General features: G+C 38.1%; 1 protein-coding gene across 1 annotated transcript; it reads left to right on the top strand.

Annotated features, from left to right (window-relative positions):
- Positions 1-6,520: 6,520 nt before the first annotated feature.
- LOC134751048 (uncharacterized peptidase C1-like protein F26E4.3) lies at positions 6,521-23,996 on the top strand. The gene is made up of 4 exons (XM_063686383.1): positions 6,521-6,653; positions 7,535-7,731; positions 22,472-22,611; positions 23,264-23,996. The coding sequence occupies exons 1-4, from the start codon at positions 6,529-6,531 to the stop codon at positions 23,417-23,419; spliced, it is 618 nt and encodes a 205-aa protein (XP_063542453.1). The 5' UTR covers positions 6,521-6,528; the 3' UTR covers positions 23,420-23,996.
- The last annotated feature ends 1,528 nt before the right edge of the window (positions 23,997-25,524 follow it).

Genomic DNA, 25,524 nt, shown 5'->3' on the forward strand with positions numbered 1-25,524 from the left:
ATAACTTGATATGAATCACTTAGATATACACACATTTATGAAATAAACACAACAGCAGGAATTGTCTGTGTCACATAATATTATTTGTTATTGCTTCATAATCACCAACTTCTATTTCTACTAAGCTAATGTATTGGCATATAATGTTACTCAGAGAGCAAAGTAAAGCTTGTTGTATTGTGAGTTATGAATTGTTAAAAAGTAGGGCGCTGTTTTATTGGCGCTTTGTTTTTGGTTGCCTTTTTAATAAAACTAGTAAATTATTTTAACTGGGACATCATATTTGTCTTAAAAGGTATATCTTTCGTCGATCTCATCGTTTAGCAAGAATATTATGATCCCACTTATCGCACATAATATGACAGTCAAGTCAGAAATTATATTTAGATGTTTACGTTGTTTTTGACACCGCCACTTATTTTAGTACTTTACTTTACGAGAGCTGAATCATATTATATGTGCGACAACATTCAACCGTATTATTGTTTGATACAAATTCAATATTATAAATATGACATTTTCTTAACTATGCAACCTTAGACAAACAATATTCATGAGCAACGCCTTCTGCTAATAACCATCGCAGTTAATATCACAAGGCCAGAAAACCGCTATTATATAAGTTAATTCGTTTAAAGTGGGGTATCCTGTAGTATAAGATTATCGTACAATGTTTTTCAGCCGCAGAATGCAATATGACAAAATATTTACAATCGTTTACATTACAAGTTACGCAGACTATTTTTCTAATTATAATTATACAAGCGGATAATATGACACATTTAATGATAAGGTGTCACATTTAAGGGAAAAAGACTGTGCAGATCCTTGTTACCACTTTTCCCGTTTAGTTTTCTCGGCTGCTGGCTGTACCACGACCTATACCCAATTACCCACCCAGATCAAACTGGATGGTTCTATGGGTGAATCAAATATTTCGTTGTTATTGTGTCCCGTCAGCCAGGGGACAACGGGGATAACGATCCACAAACGTACTTATTAGTGGTAGCTCAGTGGAAAGTCCTTATATGTACCACAAAAATGCATGTTTGGTTATTTTAATTACCATAAAATCGGGTTTTTAAGTGACCCAGGAAAACGTAACCATGGCAACGAGTGACAAGAAAAAGTTGATTCACCCCTATGGAACTTTCTATGTATAAGTGGGAGAGAATGAATTATTTTTATTTCCTTTTGTCTTTGTCATAGTCTTACTTCGTTATTGGCCAACTCAAAGTACTGATATATAACATACTAGCGACACGCCCCGGCTTCGCACGGGTTACACAAAACAAAACCTTAACAAATTATACTAATATATTGGCCTAAAGCAAAGGGGGTGCAAAAAAAAAGACTTGGAATTTTTTTAGTAGGTACAATAACATGTCTGTTCTGTTTGATCGCGATCGTCGCGGTCAACCTAACACTCCTCCTCGCTTCGCTCGTCGTCGCACCTATCTTGTCTCTGTTACTTAAATTTACTTGTTCCAAATGATTGATTTTAATTTGTCAAGTAGTAGTTTCAACTTGCGGGTCAAATATCTCGGCCATTTTTGATTTTAGAGAAAAGTTTTTCCTACAAAACATGCTTTTTTTAGCGTATTCTCTACGATAACACAATAAATAAAAACTTTTATAAAAAAAAAGATAAACCGACTTCAAAAAGGATGAAATAAAATATGGTCCTTTTTAGGGTTCCGTGTTTAAGTATATGCGTTATCAACTGATATGTTTGAAGTCGGTGCCAAGCCAAATTTTGAACCATATATTCATAGTGATTTTGGTGCAATTCGATAAAGGCTGCGGCTATATAAGTATGTACGTTGGATTGCCTAACGCAGCGTACTACGTAGGCGAACAACACGCGAACGCTAAGCAGCGCGGCACGGCGCCTTAATTAATCCTTTGATACCTATAGAAGTGTCCTACGTGGGCGATCTCTTTGCGAACGCGAACGCCTTGGGCCCGCCGCGCCGCGCCGTGTCGCTTCGCTTCGCGTTCGCGAGTGTTCGCCTATGTAAGACGCAGCGTTACACGACGATAATAAACGAACTTTCTGTAGGTATTTAAGAACACACCTCAGAACAGAACACACGGTTGAACCTTCTTGACGCAGTTCGTACCATGCTTGTCGGCACATTAGTGTAAATCGAATGCGTTTATTTGTCGTCGTATTTTCAGTAAGAGCATTTCTTACTAATTCTTGAACAGTCCATAGCACGCAAGTGTGGGATTGGGACTGAGTTATTTTCTGTCGCTTATCCAGAGGACTACATTTCAAAATATAAAACAATTCAAGGAACCTTTATGCAAAATTTCAGCTAAAGCGGTTCAGTTGTTTAGCCATGAAAAGGTAGCAAAGAGGCAGACATAATTGCTTTCACGTTTATAACATTTGTACAGTTGTAATGGGATTTATAGACATAAAGCTGATTATTTTTGACTGGTTTTGTTACTACCTGGAGTACTTGGTTTGGCACCGACTTCAAACGTATCAGTTGGTAACGCATATACTTAAACACGTAACCCTAAAAAGGATAATATTTTATTTCATCCTTTTTGAAGTCGGTTTATCTTTTTTTTATAAAAGTTTTTATTTTTCCATTTTTAGTTTTAAGGCATTGTTACTAACAACATTTTTATGGGCCCCAGGCCTGAAATAAACGAATATTTAATTTAATTAAGAGCGTGACGCATGAATGAAAAACATAATCATGTTTATCTGTAAATTCGTAAACTTTATTAAATAATCAGAATTTTCCTCGAGTCCGTCTGGGAAATCATTCCTGTCAGTAAATCCATTCTCCGCCCCGCCACTGACCCAATCCCTCAAACCCCCCGATCACTCAACCTCACTGCACATCAACCCCTGATCACTGAACCCCTCAACCCTAAACCACCAACCCTTCAACCGCCATTCCCCGACCCCTAACCCCAGACCCCTTAACTCCTAACCCTAACCCCCAATCCCACTCCCAACCCCTCAGTCTCCGACCCATCAACTCACCTCCCCTCAACCCCCAACCTCAAACCCCCCAAACACTAATACCCTCTACCTTCACCTCTCAGTCTCTTTGGTTGTTTCCAACACTACCTACATCAAAAATCATAATACACGTACGAGGGAAGTTATCAGTAGCCTTACCACGAGTTTGACATTGATATATTCGCTATCGTGTGCGTAACTTACTGTTTATGCATCTCGCTCGTACTGGCGTATTAGTGTACAAAGTAAGTTACGAAGAATATTTAGTGCCAAACTCGTGGTTAGGCTACAGTTGCACTACATCAAATTGGTGGTTTTGGTGAGGAAATGCTTGAGTTACTTTAGAAAACACCGAAATTACCATACACGTGCCTTTAAAAATTAAGGAGTTCCCTCAATTCCTCACAGATTCCATCATCAGATCAAAACCAAAAATATTACGAAAACACCTTGGAGAGGTAACTTCTTTCAAACAGAAAAAGAATAACTCAAATCGGATCATGGGTGCCGGAGTAATCGCTGAAATCATTATCATCAAAACAATCATCATCATCAGCTCCACTTCATCAAATTGGTGGTTTTCGAGAAAAAATGTTCAAGTTGCTTAAGAAAACGACCAAATCACCATACATGTGCCTTTAAAAATTGAGGAGTTCCCTCAATTCCTCATGGATCCCATCATCAGAACAGCACCAGATTAATGTGGAACCACCTTGGAGGTAGTTCCTTTCAAACAAAAAAAGAATTGTTCAAGTCGGACAACGGGTCTCGGAGTAATCGCTGAACATCCTACATTAAAAAAAACATCATCACTACCTTCAAAATAATCATCATCATCAGGTCCACTTCATCAAATTGGTCGTTTTCGAGAGAAAATGCTCAAGTTGCTTATGAAAACACCCAAATCACCATACATGTGCCTTTAAAAATTGAGGAGTTCCCTCAATTCCTCAGGGATCCCATCATCAGATCAGAACCAGATTAATATGGGACCAACTTGGAAGTAGCTCCTTTCGAACAAAAAAATAATGACTCAAATCGGACCACGGGTCTCGGAATAATCGGTGAACATACATAAAAAAAAAAAAAAAATAGCCACAACCGAATACAGAACCTCCTCCTTCTATGAAATTGAAGTCGGTTAAAAAAGAAAAGCATGCAGACAAAAAAAAACATTTGGACGCCAAAAAGAATCCCCACTCAGCAATACTTAGCATATAGTGCCGCGGTAAACCGCGGTTTAGTGTGTTATGTCCTGTTATTAATCCTACTATTTTACGTAGTTAGCTTCTTGGTGTTTTCAGTAATATTTTGGTAAGCTTGTGGTTCAGTTCCGGTAGAATTTCTTTGGTTTGCCTGCATGTCTTCAATTCAGTCCAGTACTTGTTGTGCAGTTGTCTGTGATGTTGTTCTAGCTGGTTGTGTATGTAGGATATTGGTAGAGGCATAATTGGCTCGGGTCCATATTATAGGTATATTCTTGTATTAAAACCTGTCCAACTGTTGTGAAGTTAGAGCTCACAGGCGTGTAGAGTTAGAAGCTTGGCTCTACATGTAACCAGATAACTTTCTGACAGTGCGAGCCATATGGTCTCGTCTTGGCAACATATTACATGAAAATGTTTTTGGTTAGATATACAGATATAGTGTAACTATGCGGGTTCCTCTTAGTTAACTAAACCCTAAAACATCGGTGTCGGATGTCACGCAGCCGGGCAAAGACGGACCCGCTTCATCTATTTGGACCAGTCAGAATCTTGCCGCAGCGAATTGGCAACAAAAAAACCGGCCATGTGCGAGTCGGACTGGCGTTTCAAGGGTTCCGTATATTACACAATTTAAACAATGTATTTTTTATGTGAAACGTGAGGGAAATGTCTTTAAAAAAACCTGTAGGGGTCGGATCAAAAACTAAGTAATTAAGTCCGACTCACGCTTGACTGCACATTTCTAATAGGTTTTCCTGTGATCTATAGGTAAAGATCTATTTTGTGTATTTTTTTCAAAATTTTAGACCCAGAAGTTTCGGAGATAAAGGGGGGGATGGTAATTTTTTGCCTATTTTCTTGAATAACTTCTAAACTGTTTATCCTAAAATTATAAAAGAAATATATTTGAAACTCTCACAATGAGCTCTTTCATTTGATATGTAACACGATATAGTTTTAAAATCATTTTTTTTTTTAATTTTCTCATTCACCCCCAATAAGTGGCCCCCGTGTTTAAAATTCATTTGTTTACGTTACATATCCGTCTTTGGGTCACAAACTTACATATGTTTACCAAATTTCAACTTAATTGGTCCAGTAGTTTCGGAGAAAATAGGCTGTGACAGACGGACAGACGGACGCACGAGTGATCTTTTCCTTTTGAGGTACGGAACCCTAAAAAGTCTGCAAACTTGTTTCATACTATTCTCTGGTAATACAACTTAGCTATAAATCCTATAACCTAACTCTATCTTATAAGTGGGACTAAAATAAACAAGGGCCCTCGCAACCTGAGACTCTTGAACTAACAAGCCTCGCGTGAAGTCAGCCGATTCATTAGAATACCGAAATAGATTCTCCTAACTCGTATCATTCTTCATTAGTTGCTCCCAATGTCAACCTTAACTGGAACTAATAAGTTTCACATTTCATCTAAATTAATAGGTTACACGATCTCGCTATAATCTGTTTGGGTTTATATTGTTTTGTTGTATCGTGTGAATGGAGTGGCCGTGTCGTTGGTAAGAGCGCTTGAAGTTACAAAGGAAACAAAATGCTAAGAAATATTGATTCTTGGGTCCTTTTTACAAGCTTTTTATTAACTTGCAATGTACCTATGTAAGTAAGTATGTATGTAACTATGTATGTACGGGTCAAATCTTGCAAGTTAAATTTGACCCACTCCCCGGTTAGGTTACCGATGAAGCTGAAAATTTGCGTACATATGTAAGTCGGGTGACAATGCAATACTATGGTACCATCGAGCTGATCTGATGATGGAGACAGGAGGTGGTAATAGGAACTTTTAATGTGTTGAGTGCGAAGTGCGTGGCGAGGGTATTAAGACCGATGACAACGCGCTCCGTGGGAATAAGTAGCAATGTTCGTACTAATTTTTACGATTATATTTTTTTTTTATTTGTCATTCATCGTGACTTCGTTTATACTCATTACTGGAAGAGATCCAATTACTAAGCCTTAATGATTAAGGGATAAGTTCGCCTTTGTTGTATTTAATTTACTCTGTAACTGTGTAGCTTTCTTTTAAGAATAATAAAGCATATACATACATACATACGATTCTCATAACTAATGTATTCCATAGTCATAGTTATCTACACAGTGAATATGCTCGGAAAAAACACATACGGTCGGGGTGAATGCTACTTACACACATAATCTAAATCACCCCGACCATGACGAAGCGTTACTGTAGTCAGGTAAAAAGGTGTGAAGCGAAGCCTAATCCTCTAACGAGTCTAGGGCGCGTTATCAACCCTCTACGACACTGAGAGTTAACAAAGTTTCTCAACGTGTTACAGATTTGGCATAATGTCGAACGGCGCCGAGAGCCTGGTGCTGTCTCCGCAGACGCTGCTGTCCTGCAACCGACGGCACCAGCGCGGCTGCGGCGGTGGCAATATCGACGTGGCATGGAACTTCGCGGGCGAACACGGGTAAGCAGACTACAATACAATCCCTACCTTACCGAATCAGGCCAGCGAGAATGTAAAGAGAGTTAGTTCGAGCGTTTTTAACAGACTTCAAGATTTCAAAAGGAGGAGGTTCTCTATTCGGTTGTATGTTTTTTTTTGTTTTTTTTTTGTGTTTGTTACTCCATATCTCATGGAGACAGAACGCTCTGACCAACTTCAGCGTCCAAGATGTTACAAAACATTATAAAAGTTATTGCCTAAGTGTTAGGCCCTAATAGTCCAGTGTTCTGATAATGAAACATTTAAAATGTGCAGTTAAATGCTGGGTGTTGCTACGGCAAGCCATCTTTCTTATTACACCATTGTTATATACAATGTGTGGCCTGTAATAGGAGCAAAAAAATCAACTGTAGGCTGTACTCCTCATACCGACCAACATTTGTTCAGCGACTTTTAAAAATAACTTGTGTTTTGATTTTTAATACACTTTAAAGTTTTTTCCAAGACGCAATGTATTGCGAATTTTGTTATGTTTAAGGTGTGACAGGCAACGTCAATCACAATGATAATGGCGTACATTGAAGATAGTATTTATTTTGTATGAAAAATACGAAGTCTAAAGTCTTCATTATTTTTAAAAGTCGCTGAACAAATGTTGGTCAGTTTCAGGAGTATAGCCTATAGTTTAATTTTTCGCTCCTATTACAGGCCACACTGTGTATGTATAAGCTTGCAGTACATAGTTAATCATGTGAACACACTAGAACTCACAGATGTTAACGTCTTCAACCTACGATGTGCTGCTACTTACCTCTGGCGGTGCCTTTACTTCCAGAATTCGCGCAGCAGGTTTACGCTGGATCAAGCATTTGATTAAGAAATTTTCAATGCTATTCTTGCAGATTGGTAGAAGAGAAATGCTTTCCATACACGGCTAAGGCCGAGAGATGTCCTTACCAGCCGCATGGGGATTTGATCCAAGATGGGTGCCGGCCGAAGGACCCGCGCCGCACGTCGCGCTACAAGGTGGGCCCACCCTACCGCCTCCTCAAGGAAGAGGACATCATGTACGACATTAGGGAGTCGGGCCCCGTTCAAGGTAAGGATACTTGCTCTACTCCCACTTTTAGAACTTTTCCTTTTATTTTAGTCTGTCCGAGGCCGCTTGGTACTGTGACCAAAATAAGTAATCTTCTAGAACCGGCCAAAAGCAGTAAGGATCTCCATGCTCCATGCGGCAAGTCGAGCGAAACAAAGTGGCACGGCCGTACCATCCTTTTCTCGAAGCCATTCAGGCCATTTTCGACGTCCTGTAATTTTGTGCTGGCTAAAGTTAGAACCCTGAATTTTCAGTGACATATAGGGCATGATATGGCTTACATATATTCCCAAGAACATTCAATTTGAACTTATAGTTTAAGAATTATTGCACGTCAAAGTTCCTTACTTTTGTCACTGACACACTCACTCACCTATCATCATAATTCTAAGGTACTTCTAGCCAACCAACAAGCTTTAAATTTTAAACATAAGTCGTTTTTAGCTTAACAAGCCATAAAAAACCCAAAAATATTGCAATATCAGTCACGTTTTAAAGATTTAGGAACTGCATAAGTAAGTTTGTAGTCCCATATAAAAATATGCTATTACAAAGTTACTTTTGCAGTTCCAACTAATAGGTAAAGTAAAGGTCTGAGATGTACGATGAGTACAAAAATGTGTATAGTATGAGTATGGTATGGCTATCAGTATGGTAGGGATATCGATATGGTATAGGTATGAGTACGAGTATAGTGTAGGATGGGTATGAGTATGAGCTTTGAGAAAAGATGCAAGTCTCGCAACGCAATTCTTCTGACAAAAAAGTTTTGAGATATAATGTGATACCAAGTCGGTTATTTTAGTCAGTTCCAGGGAATGTTTAAACCGCATCGATATTATATATCTTTAATTTTTAATACATATAATGACTTGGCAATCGTAACCCTGGTGCTGGGGGGAGAAGGGGGGTTTGAAGGTTCCATTTTTCGGTTTTTCACTTATATCTGGTAACTTTGCGTCTTAGCGACATGACTACTTAAACAACGAAAGCTAATTAAATTTGCTAAAAGTTTAATTCAGTCAAATTTGCGATATCTTGAATAGTTTTCGAGATATTCTCTATTGAAAGTTTATTTGGGGCTCTCAATTACACACAATAGTAGACTGAATATACCTGTAGGTATAGGTGACGTTAAATTTAAAACAGCATCTTAAGGTTTGAGGTCGTTTATCTTATTTATTTGCATCTCATGTTTAAGGTCAGATTACGAATGTTGGGCGAGGCCGATTGAGAGATAGTCGAGTGACGTATGGTTATGCGAATTGAATTTTCAAGCGACGCACAATAGGTATATAAAAGGCTAAAGGCTCTCTTGATTGTTCAAAAACTGATGAGAAAGTTGCATTTTATCCACATGTGGGCAAAGTAATCAAAAGCAAATTTTTTGTTGTTGTTCCTTATGTTGGCTGGTAGAATTGACTTTTCCCCTCACTAGCTCGGAAAGTTGTCTTTTATCCTTTAAAACAAGCGGGGAAAAACGCATTTTATCCACTAGTGGGGAAAGTAATTTGACCTTGGATGGAGCGTGTTTAAGTAGCTTGACAGATAACAAAACGTAAAACGCTCATAATAATGGTTCGTTCGATATTAATTATCATTAAACAAATTGTTTGAGAATCTAATAAAAAATATCAAATTTAGCTTTATTTAATGATTTTATGTCATAAACCTTAAAGTTCCATGAGAAACGTTTGTTTTTTAATAATGATGTTAAATATAATTCTGAACGCACAAGTTGTCGATGCAATTTCAAAACGCATCATTGATATTTCATACGTCAGAAATGTCAACATTGTCAACAAATTTTTTACTTAAAAACTTCTCACGTAAAAATACAGAATCTCCAGAGTTTTTTGTTATAATATCGTAAAAAAATGAGTTATTCCAGTGATGAAGATGATCTAACGCCTGTGGATGTTGCACTTTCCTCGCTATAGTGAGCTCCCCTTGTAAAACAAATAACTATTGTCATTTTGTGCGACAGGTTAAGGATTAGGTTTCTTAAAATACAAGAGCCGAAGTGACAAAACGAAACAAGTCTCGTTTTGTAGAACAGAGGCCCTACCGCGTAAATAGAAAATCGAAATTTCGTTATTTGCCTCGCTATCATTATTGCATAATCGAACGAATATACCAGAATTTCGATTTACAACTGACTCGTCGACATTGTTGACAGTATTAGGAATCAGCAAAGTTACACATTACTTACCGGGTGAGATTTATTTATATTATTGAGTCCAGTCCAGTTACTCGCGCAGCAATAGCATCTTGTCGCCGAGGTCGACCAAAACGACGCCCAAAGAGTTGTTAAATAAACACGGTTATATTAGGCTTTGTTAGAACAATGAGAACACTTGTGTCTATAACATTACTTCATTTGGTACCATTGTGCATTGTTTCACATACCTACTTACATTAGTAGGATTAGTTTATTTAATTTTGTAAAATAGTACACTAAAAAGCCTGCTAATTAAGCCAAGAAACTTTTCAACACGATTTCATTGTTGACATGCATGTCTCCTCCTTTAACTTCTTGACAAGGAATTTCTTAGTATTTTTAAGGCTCCCGTTATCACATTGTTTCGAAGCGAAGCGAAGTTCTTACATTCAACTTGAAACACACGGCTGGCTAGGGGCACGTCCCGACATTTCGATGTTTTTAAGAGGAACTATCAGAGGATAGTTTGATGGACAATAACTTAAGTTTTGTTTTAATTTAAATGAAATGGGGTAAACGTGTAGTAAAGTTGAGGGCATTAAATTTTACTCATTAAATTATGAGCAGACTCGATCAAGAGGTTATGGAGCAAGAAGAGCATTGAAGGCCAAAAAGCTATTTTTAATACAGTTGCTCAAAAAGTGCTACTTTTCGTGGCTGTTTAGCATGCGGAAAGTTGGTTTTCGCGAACTAGTGCTTTTTACTTTTCCAATTTTTTTAAATTTTTGCTTGTTCCATTTCATGACTACTTATTGATGAGTGTTAATATTAGTTTCCTTTAAATGTCGTAATCAACATAAAAACCTACTGACTCTATGGTATTTGACAAGAAAAATCACAGTTTACCACAGTTACAGTTTATTTATTTTAATTTCTATGGTGACAAATCTATCAGTTAAGGGCTCCACAGACGTTGCAATAAATCGCACGTGGTTTTCGATCCTTTGCCGACTAAGTAGGTGCATTAAATTAATCTCTAGCTATATTTTTGGCGAACCGCGAGTTCTCAGTTCGGGGCGAACTAATAGTATACACATTATTGTGATTTATATGACTATTTGTATTAGTAAAGATTTACATTATTTTACAAATTGATCTGGCTGGCTGTGGTGATTGATTAGTGTTACAGTGTTACTATGACAAACACGTAAGTATTTCACATTAGAACTAGGTAGTAGTTTAATTTATGTTATAATTAGGTACCTAGTAACTATTTCTTGTGTTTGTAAGTAAAGGATTAGTAGGTATGTACCCATAACTTAATTTGTAGCGAGTGACATCATAGCCACTCTCAAATTTCCAGCTACAACTACTTGACACTTGGAGTGTATGAATTGAAGTGGTTGCTGATTCGCGGGCGTTTACGTTATCATTATAAAATATCAACAACTAAATTTTAGTAAAGTAACATGGACAAATATAACATAGCCTGTATGTAAAAACTAGCCAAGTCAAATCCTGAACTTTTATTACATCCCAAGTAAACTAGAACTTGGCAGTTGGCACCCATATACTTAGATGTCATTGTTTTGCCAGCGAAGTCAACAACGACGCACATTTTTTAAATTCAACTTGGCTCTCATTTCACATTTATGTTTTTTATAATATATCGCAGCTATTGTAACTAGACGCACTAGCTGAACTAGTTAATTTATAAAACTAGCGTCCCGCCTCGGCGTCGCACGGGTAGTTCAACTAATTTAAACAAAATCTTTACAAGTTATATATATGAACCTTCCTCTTAAATCGCTCTATCTATTAGGGAAAATCGCATCAAGGTTCGTTGCGTGGTTTTTAGGATCTGGGCATGCAAAGGGACAGACATACAGACAGCGGAAAGCGACTGGTTTATACTATGATGATCGACACAGCTGATCGGTCTATAGTATTTTCATAAATTTATAATCTTGATTATTGAGTACCAATGATACATAAAATAGAATACATGAAAGTAAATACGTATGCATTCAGTAAATCAATATGTAAATAAAAGCAAAAGTGTTCTCACGCCAAATTCCAAACAACAAACAAAAACTCTAACCAAATCATGTGTCCAAGTGGGCCGTTAACCAGAAACAATGATTGCAGACACCAAAGAGAATAGTTTGTTAAGAGGGTTGTTGTTATGGTAAATTCTAGGTTTGTGGTCTTATAAAATCAGATACGTAATACAACGTACAATATTTTGTATGTATTAAAAGTGTTTTATATTTGCCTATTAGATATAGACAATAACTATGATTTGTAATTTTTATTATTAACAACTTGATTATGATTATAATTCGTTTTCTACCATCTGTCGACTCAGCATAGAAACTAAGAATGAAAATGTATAAAAATATCGAAAAGATTTATATATATATACATATATATATATATATATATATATGTAAATGATTATTATTGGATCATCATATGATTTTGACCCATGTTATTTCGTTAATATGTGTTAAAATAGGATTTTTATTGTAGTTAAAATAAATGAAATGCTTGGAATAAAGCATCGGATATTTATTGGAAAAACATAGATAGCAGTTGTTATGAAATACAAGTTATATTTAATAAATCAGATAGAATTATAAAAGGAGGATGAGATGACCGTGACGTCATTATGTGGTGTTTCATATGAATTCCATATTAGCGAGGCGATTTGACCGTTCTAAAATGAGAAACTGGCTCAAATGGTGGGATAATACTTTATTGTTAAGTATCAGAGGTGTGGCACCATCTGTTCGGTAGTGTTTGTTCCTTGGTTTCCGATGAGCGTTTTTTACTTAAACTTTGCTTCTCTTATACGAGTCACATAATATCTTTGCAGAAACGATTCAAGTATGGTGCTTGAGTTATTAAAAAGAGCACGTCGAGGAATGCGTTTTCTTAATGTGTTGTATGGTTATAAATACCCCTAAACCAAGCGGGGAAGGGATTATTCAATTTTTGTTCGTCGGATTGTCACAATCTCTGGCTAATTCGTAGACGTTAAAACAAAGAGCCAGATTTGTGTCAGATCGCATGGTCGATCTACCGGAAACGCCTAACCTTGCGGCTGTTAAACAGGCATTTCCGGGAATCCAGTAGAGTGTTAGGTCCAGGTCGCGAGAGGGGCCTGGCGTCAACCTTTTTACCAACACAGGTGACGAATATACCTCTTACGTTCTCTTCAAGGTCTGACAGAGGGATGTGAGGGTCTCACGTGTGGACCATTTGGAGTAATCCAGGCTCATTGAAATCTGTTAGTAATTGAAGAAGCGTGGTCTTGTTATGTATATTTATATATTCACATTATATATCTGGATAGGGCGCCTTACTCGTTTGTACCCTTAGCTTCGGCTTAAACAGACGGGGGGAGGCAAGAACACAGACACTAGGGTTTGCTTACCTCGGTTTTGTCGGCCGAACGTTTACAGCTTAGATTAGGGTCCCTCATACACATTCCTCCCTGTAAAACTAGTGGTTCGCTTCTAGTTTTACTCATTAGAATAGGTGAAATTGGGGTAGAGTTAGGGTAGAGTCATTATTTGGGTGTTAAGTTTATTTATTTTCTTTCACACATAGTTCGATTGCGTACAGTATTAAAAAACTTTATTGTGTTAATTGGTTCAAAATACAAAATAAATATCTAGATTCAGTAGCATATGGATGGGTTACTGTGGCTCGTACATTAAATATGATATAAAGGTTTACACATTTTTTATATTGGGTGAGATAAGGGAACAAAGTTATTTGAGGACATACTAAATAATTTTGTTATAGGGAGCTAGTGACAGGCAGAGCAGTTCACTAGTGACAATTAAGCTTTTCTATAATTGGGTAAATAAGGGTATAAAATCATATTTGATAGACGATTGTTTCAGTATTTCATTCATTAAAAGTATATTCAGATGAGTTTCTTGGCGTTTCTTCTCGTCTGAAATTAGGTTACGAAACGCTGGTAAAATAAATAATACATAGTGCTTAGGAATACCTGTTAAAAATAAAAATAAAATAAAATGGGTATTATCTAGATTAGGGACCCGTCTTCATCCGGGCGTGGCAGTAGACAAAGTAAGTTTGTACGTACTATTTTTACATTACATTAATATAATTATTTTCCTTTAGCTAGCTAGGTTAGCGAATGGATATATATAAAAGGAAAATATAAGGTTTAAATTACAAACTAAAAGGACTTACTACTGTCCACGGTAACTGGTCACGGTAGGGCCCGGTAGGAGATAAATTCAAAAAAATATATTTTACTATTTATTTATCATACAATATAGTCATAAAAGAAATATTTACAAATTTATTAGAATATTTAGGGATAGTATTTGAAATCCAAATCTAATCAATCTGCACATAAAAGACGATGGGTACTATAAGGTTCACAACGTATTATTAGCTTTAGACGATCACATGGCCAAATTTATATATTTTAATTTAATCTTTTTCAAACAATTCTGGTAGTTTTATTAAAGTAGTAGTAATAGAGAAATAAGGGATAGGTACACTATGAAAACATGTCGTGTCTTACAGGGACCTAAAGAACCTGGCCGAGGACCGAGAAAACTGGCGCATACTCCACCGACAAGAGCCATGCTCTTAAATTATGAATGAATGAATGAAAACATACTTATATCATTGAATCGTGGAAGAAAGTGGTAAACACCCTGATTTTTATGGGAGTATACCTATATCCTTAATAAATTCCAAATGTGTATGCCACAGAATTCAATAATTATTTATTTAATTTTAATTTATTTTAAATTTTAATTCAGGCAACAAGGCCCATATTACATATACCTTAGACTAACATACATATAAATAATATATTGTGTGTAAAATCGTCTGGTCTTGTGTCGGAGTCGGCAGTTTGCCCCGGAACCTCCCGGGATTATGTCACTGCACATAAAACTAGATGCAATTCACCTCATTTTAAAATTAGTTAGCTACACAAACCTACTACTAGCGCCATCTCGTGACAGAAAAGAAACCTAATTGCAATGTATATCGTTGTTACACTCGATTATGTATGTTTTGAGGAACATTATGTTTTTTTTATGCAACAAATTGAAAATAATCTAATTAAGAGCTATGTTGTCATTTCATAACTGTAAAACCATTTAAAATTGATAAATCTTACACCTCGATTTTCACACATATCTAATTATCTATTAGTTCTTTAAGCTCAATAAATGCAAAAGGGTAGATTCTACAAGGAAACCACTAAACTGTGGCGCATTCATTAAAAACGTAGCCGCCTAATGGTATTTTAGCTAGTTTTCAAAATGACTTTTGATCTAATTATACCTTTAACGCCATCTCTTGACAAAAAAATACTAGTGGTACCTAAAATAATTATAATTTGTGAATATTTTAACAAGAAATCTTAATATTGTCTTCGGTTACCGCGATAGTTACTCATGAAATAAAACTATGAAAACGGATTATATCGCGTATATTGAATTTATAATACATCCCGACGTTTCGAACTCTTTACAGCGTTCGTGGTCAACGGGTGACTGAGGAAAAATTACAAAATGCAAAAATACCCACATACTAAAATAATGAACAATCATAGACTACAAACTTTAAGGCTGGTTGTACATGCAAAATCGGTTCATAAGGCTAGTTATACACTATAATTATTTTTCAAGTAGATATATATATATACGCGATAAAAAAAAAAAAAAAAAAAAAAAAAAAAAAAAAAAAAAAAAAAAAAAAAAAAAAAAAAAAAAAAAAAAAAAAAAAAACTATGCCGGCTCCAACCCTACACCACGGACCCGAGAAGATTTAATTCCCTCCTAAATTGTAGGAGGGTATCCCAATATGGGACCGGCAACAAACTCGGCGGGACACATCTTTTCAAAACATCAGAATGTCCAGCATCATCCAACACTACGGTCTCACAGTCTATGTCTCGCTTGCTCCTTTATCAGGTGGACTACAGGATCCCAAGCTGGTGGTAGAGAAAAGCCATCTTCCCTATTAAAGTTTGGATATTTCTTAATCTCAATGGCCTCGCGCAGCATTCTGGGTATGTAACGCTTCTCCTTGGCAAGAACCAGAGGCTTATCAAACTTGATTGAGTGATTGGCTTTATCCATGACATGCTCACAGACAGCAGACCTAGGTCGACGGTGCTTGACATCAGCTATGTGTTCCTTCACCCGAGTGGAAATGCTCCGTTTCGTCTGCCCGACATATGATAGGCCACACTCACAGTCCAGCCTGTACACTCCTGCAGTCTGTAGAGGGGTATTGCATTTTACAGGCCTCAGGAATTGTGACATCTTCTTCATTGGCTTGAAATATGTTTTTATAGAAGCACGCTTCAAGATGTGGCTGATCCTGTCCGTGACCCCCCTGACAAAAGGCAGAATGGCAGGCCTGCGCTCAACTGTGGGGATCTTAATGTGGGACCTCTGGTTGACCCGCGGTATCCTGAGCTCGTTTGCCTGGAGCGCGCGCCTGGCATGCTGGAGCTCCGCGGCCAGATGCTGGTCATCACATATCCTCTGGGCTCTCTGAAACAAAGATTTGCCTACTGTAACAAGTTGACTGGGATGGTGATGCGATTTGCCATTTAAGTACCTATCAGTATGAGTAGGTTTCCTATACACAGTGCGACCTAGGGTGTTATCAGGATTTCTTTTTACCAATACATCTAAGAAGGGGAGAGAACAGTCTTTTTCCAACTCCATAGTAAATTTTATTTTGCTATGGATGGAATTTAGGTGATCCAAGAAAGTTGAAACACTACTTTTTGGAAGTATAGTAAAAGTGTCATCTACGTATCTTTTAAATATCTTCGGTCGCACAGGCACTCTCATTGGCTCCTGTGCGACCGAAGATATTTAAAAGATACGTAGATGACACTTTTACTATACTTCCAAAAAGTAGTGTTTCAACTTTCTTGGATCACCTAAATTCCATCCATAGCAAAATAAAATTTACTATGGAGTTGGAAAAAGACTGTTCTCTCCCCTTCTTAGATGTATTGGTAAAAAGAAATCCTGATAACACCCTAGGTCGCACTGTGTATAGGAAACCTACTCATACTGATAGGTACTTAAATGGCAAATCGCATCACCATCCCAGTCAACTTGTTACAGTAGGCAAATCTTTGTTTCAGAGAGCCCAGAGGATATGTGATGACCAGCATCTGGCCGCGGAGCTCCAGCATGCCAGGCGCGCGCTCCAGGCAAACGAGCTCAGGATACCGCGGGTCAACCAGAGGTCCCACATTAAGATCCCCACAGTTGAGCGCAGGCCTGCCATTCTGCCTTTTGTCAGGGGGGTCACGGACAGGATCAGCCACATCTTGAAGCGTGCTTCTATAAAAACATATTTCAAGCCAATGAAGAAGATGTCACAATTCCTGAGGCCTGTAAAATGCAATACCCCTCTACAGACTGCAGGAGTGTACAGGCTGGACTGTGAGTGTGGCCTATCATATGTCGGGCAGACGAAACGGAGCATTTCCACTCGGGTGAAGGAACACATAGCTGATGTCAAGCACCGTCGACCTAGGTCTGCTGTCTGTGAGCATGTCATGGATAAAGCCAATCACTCAATCAAGTTTGATAAGCCTCTGGTTCTTGCCAAGGAGAAGCGTTACATACCCAGAATGCTGCGCGAGGCCATTGAGATTAAGAAATATCCAAACTTTAATAGGGAAGATGGCTTTTCTCTACCACCAGCTTGGGATCCTGTAGTCCACCTGATAAAGGAGCAAGCGAGACATAGACTGTGAGACCGTAGTGTTGGATGATGCTGGACATTCTGATGTTTTGAAAAGATGTGTCCCGCCGAGTTTGTTGCCGGTCCCATATTGGGATACCCTCCTACAATTTAGGAGGGAATTAAATCTTCTCGGGTCCGTGGTGTAGGGTTGGAGCCGGCATAGTTTTTTTTTTTTTTTTTTTTTTTTTTTTTTTTTTTATCGCGTATATATATATATCTACTTGAAAAATAATTATAGTGTATAACTAGCCTTATGAACCGATTTTGCATGTACAACCAGCCTTAAAGTTTGTAGTCTATGATTGTTCATTATTTTAGTATGTGGGTATTTTTGCATTTTGTAATTTTTCCTCAGTCACCCGTTGACCACGAACGCTGTAAAGAGTTCGAAACGTCGGGATGTATTATAAATTCAATATACGCGATATAATCCGTTTTCATAGTTTTATTTCAAGAAATCTTAATTTTACGCAATGCTTAGGAGAGGACAGATACTTGGACATTTTTTCTTATATTTAGGTAGTCGTCATTCTTCACGGTAATGTTGGCGAACACGTTCGACAATATTTTTTTAAATAGAATTTTAATTTAGCGACGCAACGGATTTTCTATTGCTCTTAATGATAAAAGTGAAATTTGTATGAATAAAAAAAATTAAATATGTCCCATTCTTCCATTGATGATATTTAAAAATTGTACCTATATGCATGCAAATGCATGGTACAGAACCAATTTGAACACGTAGTGCCATCTATCCTTAAAACTAGGACTAAACTTCAACAACTGAATACCGAGGACGGATTTTTATTACACTTTCATATACGTTTTATCCAAGTTACTTTTTGTAGCCTTTTAATAGCAATAGAATAATAAAATTATAATTGACCGAGCGAAGGCGAAGGTCTCCGTTTCAGTTTGGGCAAAAATGTTTTCGTATATCCAGATGTTCTCGTCGCGGTCGCATTTCTCAACCGAATATCATGAAATTTTGTGAGTAGGTTTATTATTAACCGACTTCAAGATTTCAAAAGGAGGTTCTCAATTCGGTTAGTGTGTTTTTTTTAATGTTGGTTACTCCATAACCGTCATTTCTGGACCGATTTTGAAAATTCTTTTTTTGATTGTAAGTATATACATACAGATTGGTCCCGTTTGTGTCAAAACGCAGTTCTGATGATGGGATCCATGGGGAATCGAGGGAACTCCTCAAATGTTAAAGGCATACATATAGTGATTTTAGTATTTTCATCAACAAATCAAACACATTTATAAAGTGACATTTGATGAAGTGGAACTACTGATGATGATCAGAATGGAACTCTTTAATGACGCATAGTTTAGGTTATGCGATTTGCCCTCTTTTTAACCGACTTCAATTTCATAGAAGGAGGAGGTTCTGTATTCGGTTGTGGCTATTATTATTATTATTATTTTTTTATGTATGTTCACCGATTATTCCGAGACCCGTAGTCCGATTTGAGTAATTCTTTTTTTGGTCGAAAGGAGCTACTTCCAAGTTGGTCCCATATTAATCTGGTTCTGATCTGATGATGGGATCCCTGAGGAATTGAGGGAACTCCTCAATTTTTAAAGGCACATGTATGGTCATTTGGGTGTTTTCATAAGCAACTTGAGCATTTTCTCTCGAAAACGACCAATTTGATGAATTGCACCTGATGATGATGATTGTTTTGAAGATAGTGATGATGATTTTTTTAATGTAGGATGTTCAGCGATTACTCCGAGACCCGTGGTCCGACTTGAACAATTCTTTTTTTGTTTGAAAGGAACTACCTCCAAGGTGGTCCCACATTAATCTGGTGCTGTTCTGATGATGGGATCCATGAGGAATTGAGGGAACTCCTCAATTTTTAAAGGCACATGTATGGTGATTTGGTCGTTTTCTTAAGCACCTTGAGCATTTTTTCTCGAAAACCACCAATTTGATAAAGTGGAGCTGATGATGATGATTGTTTTGATGATAATGATTTCAGCGATTACTCCGGCACCCATGATCCGATTTGAGTTATTCTTTTTCTGTTTGAAAGAAGTTACCTCTCCAAGGTGTTTTCGTAATATTTTTGGTTTTGATCTGATGATGGAATCCGTGAGGAATTGAGGGAACTCCTCAATTTTTAAAGGCACGTGTATGGTAATTTCGGTGTTTTCTAAAGTAACTCAAGCATTTCCTCCCCAAAACCACCAATTTGATGTAGTGCAACTGTAGCCTAACCACGAGTTTGACACTAAATATTCTTCGTAACTTACTCTGTACACTAATATGCTAGTACGAGCGAGATGCATAAACAGTAAGTTACGCACACGATAGCGAATATATCAATGTCAAACTCGTGGTAAGGCTACTGATACCTTCTCTCGTATGTGTATTATGATTTTTGATGTAGGTAGTGTTGGAAACAACCAAAGAGACTGAGAAGTGAAGGTAGAGGGTATTAGTGTTTGGGGGGTTTGAGGTTGGGGGTTGAGGGGAGGTGAGTTGATGGGTCGGGGATTGTGGGGTTGGGAGTTAAGGGATTGGGGGTTAGGGTTAGGAGTTAAGGGGTCTGGGGTTAGGGGTCGGGGAATGGCGGTTGAAGGGTTGGTGGTTTAGGGTCGAGGGGTTCAGTGATCAGGGGTTGATGTGCTGTGAGGTTGAGTGATCGCCGGGTTTGAGGGATTGGGTCAGTGGCGGGGCGGAGAATGGATTTAGTGACAGGAATGATTTCCCAGACGGACTCGAGGAAAATTCTGATTATTTAATAAAGTTTACGAATTTACAGTTAAACATCATTATGTTTTTCATTCATGCGTCACGCTCTTAACAATGTCTTAAAACTAAAAATGGAAAAATAAAAACTTTTACAAAAAAAAAGATAAACCGACTTCAAAAAGGATGAAATAAAATATTATCCTTTTTAGGGTTCCGTGTTTAAGTATATGCGTTACCAACTGATATTTTTGAAGTCGGTGCCAAGCCAAGTACTCCAAGTAGTAACAATACCAGTCAAAAATAATCAGCTTTATGTCTATAAATCCCATTACAACTGTACAAATATTATAAACGTGAAAGCAATTATGTCTGCCTCTTTGTTACCTTTTCATGGCTAAACAACTGAACCGCTTTAGCTGAAATTTTGCATGAAGGTTCCTTGAATTGTTTTATATTTTGAAATGTAGTCCTCTGGATAAACGACAGAAAATAACTCAGTTCCAATCCCACACTTGCGTGCTATGACTGTTCAAGAATTAGTAAGAAATGCTCTTTAAAAAAATACGACAAAACGTATTAGATTTACACTAACGACGTGCCGACAAGCATGGTACGAACTGCGCCAAGAAGGTTCAACCGTGTGTTCTGTTCTGAGGTGTACAGAAAGTTTGTTTATTGTCGTCGTGTACGCTGCGTCTTACATAGGCGAACACTCGCGAACGCGAAGCGAAGCGACGCGGCACGGCGCGGCTGGCCCAAGGCGTTCGCGTTCGCAACGAGATCGCCCACGTAGGACACTTCTATATCTATGTATCTTTATCGAATTGCACCAAAATCACTATGAATATATGGTTTAAAATTTGGCTTGGCACCGACTTCAAAAATATCAGTTGGTAACGCATATACTTAAACACGGAACCCTAAAAAGGATAATATTTTATTTCATCCTTTTTGAAGTCGGTTTATCTTTTTTTTTATAAAAGTTTTTATTTATGTTTGTTAAGCAACTTAAGTTTTCAAGACACATTTTTGTCAACCATTTTTGTCAAGTTTTCCCGAGGGGCTACAGTATGGGGTTCTTCAAAAAAGGAGTGTACAGGTTTTTAAAGGGTCGCCAACGCGCGTGTAATATCTCCGGTGTTGCAGGCGTCCATAGGCTACGGTAACTGCTTACCATCAGGCGGGTCGTAGCGCTTGATTGCCACCGACGTGGTATAAAAAAAAGCTCGAGTTCTGATGATGGGATCCATGAGGAACCGAGGGAACTCCTCAAATGTAAAAGGCATACGACATATAGTGATTTTTGTATTTTCGTCAACAAACCAACAAACAAAGTGACGCTTCATGAAGTGGAACTGGTGATGATGATCAGAATGGAATTCTTCAATGACACATAGTTCACGTTTGGCGATTTGTTCTCTTCGTTATGGACCGAGACCCAAACTTGGACCCGGACTCGGACCCGGACCCGGGTCTGGACATGGACCCCAACTCGGACCTGGACCCGGACCGAACTCGGACCCAGACTTGAATCCGGACCCCGACTCGGACCCGGACTAGGATCCGGACCCGGAAATGCTACTAGAAAAGTGGGTTAGGTGGGTGGGTGCGTTTTTAACTGCGATTCTCACAGAACAGAACTGCTATTAGAAAAGTAGGTTAGGTTAGGTTAGAACTGTGATCCTTACAGAAACGAAATGCTATCAGAAAAGTGGGATAGGTTAGGTTAGAACTACGACCCTTACAGAAACGTAATGCTACCAAAAAGTGGGTGGTTTTTACCTCCTTTTCTACATAATTAGGCAAAAGATGCTGTCTTTTTCATTTCATTGTCTGGAATCTAAGAGCGCACCTACAACAATAAGTAAACTTTCAGCGGCATCCCCCATTAAAGTCGTTTTTTTTTTCTTAAAAATTATATTATATAATTATCGATATATCGAATTATATTTTAATTTCAATTGTGTGTTCCTGTGGTTCGAAAAGTGGTAACAAACAAAGTGGTCAAATGGCAACAGACTCACATTTACAATATTGATGTGAATGTGAGTAAAGTGGTTGTTAAACTAGTTTTATGGTTGCAGCTGTGATGACCGTGTACCAGGACTTCTTCCACTATCGAGACGGCATCTACCGGCGCAGCCGCCACGGGGACAGCAAGCTGCAGGGACTGCACAGCGTCAGGATCGTGGGCTGGGGCGAGGACCGCCAGGAAAAGTTCTGGGTAAGCTTACTACAAAAGTAGCTGGCGCAGTTGCATGGAGCGGGTGAGCGGGTTAACGATAATTGCAACTAGCCCGGACGCGTGCGACGGATTTTACCTACAATGGCACCCGCGTGTGTGCGCCCGCTCCGTGCACCCGCGCCAGCTAGCTGATGCCCTTATACTATACCTACTACAGGTATAAAGTGAGCGACTTACGAACTTGAACAAAAGGTAATCACGGTCTATATCCCGGTCAATATAAGTCTAACTTAAATAAATAAAAACACATACATAAATAGAAAAAAAAAAAAAACATAAAAAGTCTTTACCGGGATAAGAACCCAGGACCACCAGCTTCATAGACTAGAAGTCTAAAAGTAAAAACTTAAAACAACTTTAATATGACTCGGCTTTTTTGGAATTTTTATCAAAATTGGCTGATTAATTTTAACACCATGATGGAACACGTGACAGTCGCAACACAACCGTACTTAAAGTAGGTATTTAACATAGGTACATAGACTGTTATGACCCTTCCCGTGGCCGGGTTAAAGAGTTAGACGCGATTATAAATCATTACTCTCCCATCCTCATCGGCTCGTTCCAGTCAATAGGTTCGCAATTTACCAAATAACACAACCCATTTTAAAAAGTTTTCCGTCGTTTTCAGATCGTGGCGAACAGCTGGGGCACCGACTGGGGTGAGAATGGCTACTTCCGCATCGCGCGCGGCTCCAACGAGTCCGGCATCGAGTCATTCGTGGTCTCCGCCTTCAGCGACGTCACGTCCGCGTTCCTGCGCCCGTCCGTCCGCCGCACCACATAACAGAGGGGCCAACTCATCAGGCCGCTGTGTGTCGTCAGTCGCCCCTTTCAAACGTCCAGGGGGATAATGTGGTTTAATTTTACTAGGTACATTGGTTAGGTTTTGATCTGTTGTACTGTTTTGGTTTAAATGCTGTCTAGCGAGTATATGGTAACTCTGGATTCAGCGTGATCTACTTGCTCGCAACAGTAGATTTGTTCCTGTATTTTTTTCTAAGTATTCATTCTCAATTTTTGATTTCAGTGCTACCTAGTCCACAGAATAAGTAATAGTATTATCATACAGAACGGCCACGCACTGCCCCGCCCCGATTCGAATTACCTCGCCCCGCGACAGCAGATTGACGAGATTTTGGCGAACGTTCAGTTCGGTTTTTAAGCAACTTACACAATGACGCATGACGCATGACGCGTGTACAGAAATGCCGTTCACACATAGAAACGGAAATGATTTTTTCCCCTCACTAGCTCGGAAAGCCGTCTTTTATCCTTTAAAACAAGCGGGGAAAAACGCATTTTATCCACTAGTGGGGAAAGTAATTTGACCTTGGATGGAGCGTGTTTAAGTAGCTTTTGACAGATAACAAAACGTAAAACGCTCATAATAGTTCGTTCGATATTAATTATCATTAAATAAATGGTTTGAGAATTTAATAAAAAATACCAAATTTAGCTTTATTTAATGATTTTAAGTCATAAACCTTAAACTCCATAAGAAACATTTGTTTTTTTTTTAATGACGTTGAATGTAATTCTGAACGCATAAGTTGAGTCGATGCAATTTCAAAACGCATCGTCAGAAATGTCAACATTGTTAACAAAAATTTTCTCACCGACTCCGACACGTAAAAATACACAACTTCCAGAGTTTTCTGTTATAATATCGTATTATCGTAAAAAAATTAGTGATTCCTGGGATGAAGATGATCTAACGCCAGTGGATGTTGCACTTTCCTCGCTATAGTGAGGGGAAAAGTTTTGTGTTACACACTGGTGCAATTGTATTTTACTTCTCGTGTGTTGAAACACTCGCTACGCTCAGGATTCTATTTTAAAACCACTCGCTTCGCTCGTGGTTCAACTATAGAATCCTTTCCCCTGCTCGTGTTTCAATTCCACACTCGCGGGTAAAATACAACATTGCACCCTTGTATAACAAATAACTATTGATGTATGGCGTGTCCGCTCTGTGCTGGTTCTTACATGAAAAACAAAACTTAAATTTCAGCGTTATGTGGGGGAAGTAGTCCTTTTTGCCACTGTATTGACTAATTGTGTGTGTGACCCTCAGGCACAAAGGCCACGCGCTCACACAAAAGAAATAATGGCTTTTTCCCCTCACTAGCTCGGAAAGCCGTCTTTTATCCTTTAAAACAAGCGGGGAAAAACGCATTTCATCCACTAGTGGGGAAAGTAATTTGACCTTGGATGGAGCGTGTTTAAATAGCTTTTGACAGATAACAAAACGTAAAACGCTCATAATAATGGTTACTTCCATATTAATTATCATTAAATAAATGGTTTCAGAATTTAATAAAAAAATACCAAATTTAGCTTTATTTATTATGACTTAATGATTTTAAGTCATAAACCTTAAATTCCATAAGAAACATTTGTTTTTTTAAATGATGTTGAATGTTATTCTGAACGCACAAGTTGAGTCGATGCAATTTCAAAACGCATCATCAGAAATGTCAACATTGTCAACAAAAATTATCTCACCGACTCCGACACGACAACTTCCAGAGTTTTCTGTTATAATATCGTATTATCGTTAAAAAAATGAGTGATTCCAGTGATGAAGATGATCTAACGCCTGTGGATGTTGCACTTTCCTCGCTATAGTGAGGGGAAAAGTTTTGTATTACACACGGGTGCAAATGTATTTTACTTCTCGTGTGTTTAAACACTCGCTACGCTCAGGATTCTATAGTTGAACCACTCGCTTTGCTCGTGGTTCAACTATAGAATCCCTTTCGCTTGCTCGTGTTTCAATTCCACACTCGCGGGTAAAATATAACTTTGCACCCTTGTATAACAAATAACTATTTCAGATCTAAACATTGTATGGTAAGGGTATTTTTGTACTGGAATATATAGGTATGT

The sequence above is a fragment of the Cydia strobilella genome, chromosome 21 (assembly GCF_947568885.1).
Source record: "Cydia strobilella chromosome 21, ilCydStro3.1, whole genome shotgun sequence".
Taxonomy (NCBI): Eukaryota; Metazoa; Arthropoda; class Insecta; order Lepidoptera; family Tortricidae; genus Cydia; species Cydia strobilella.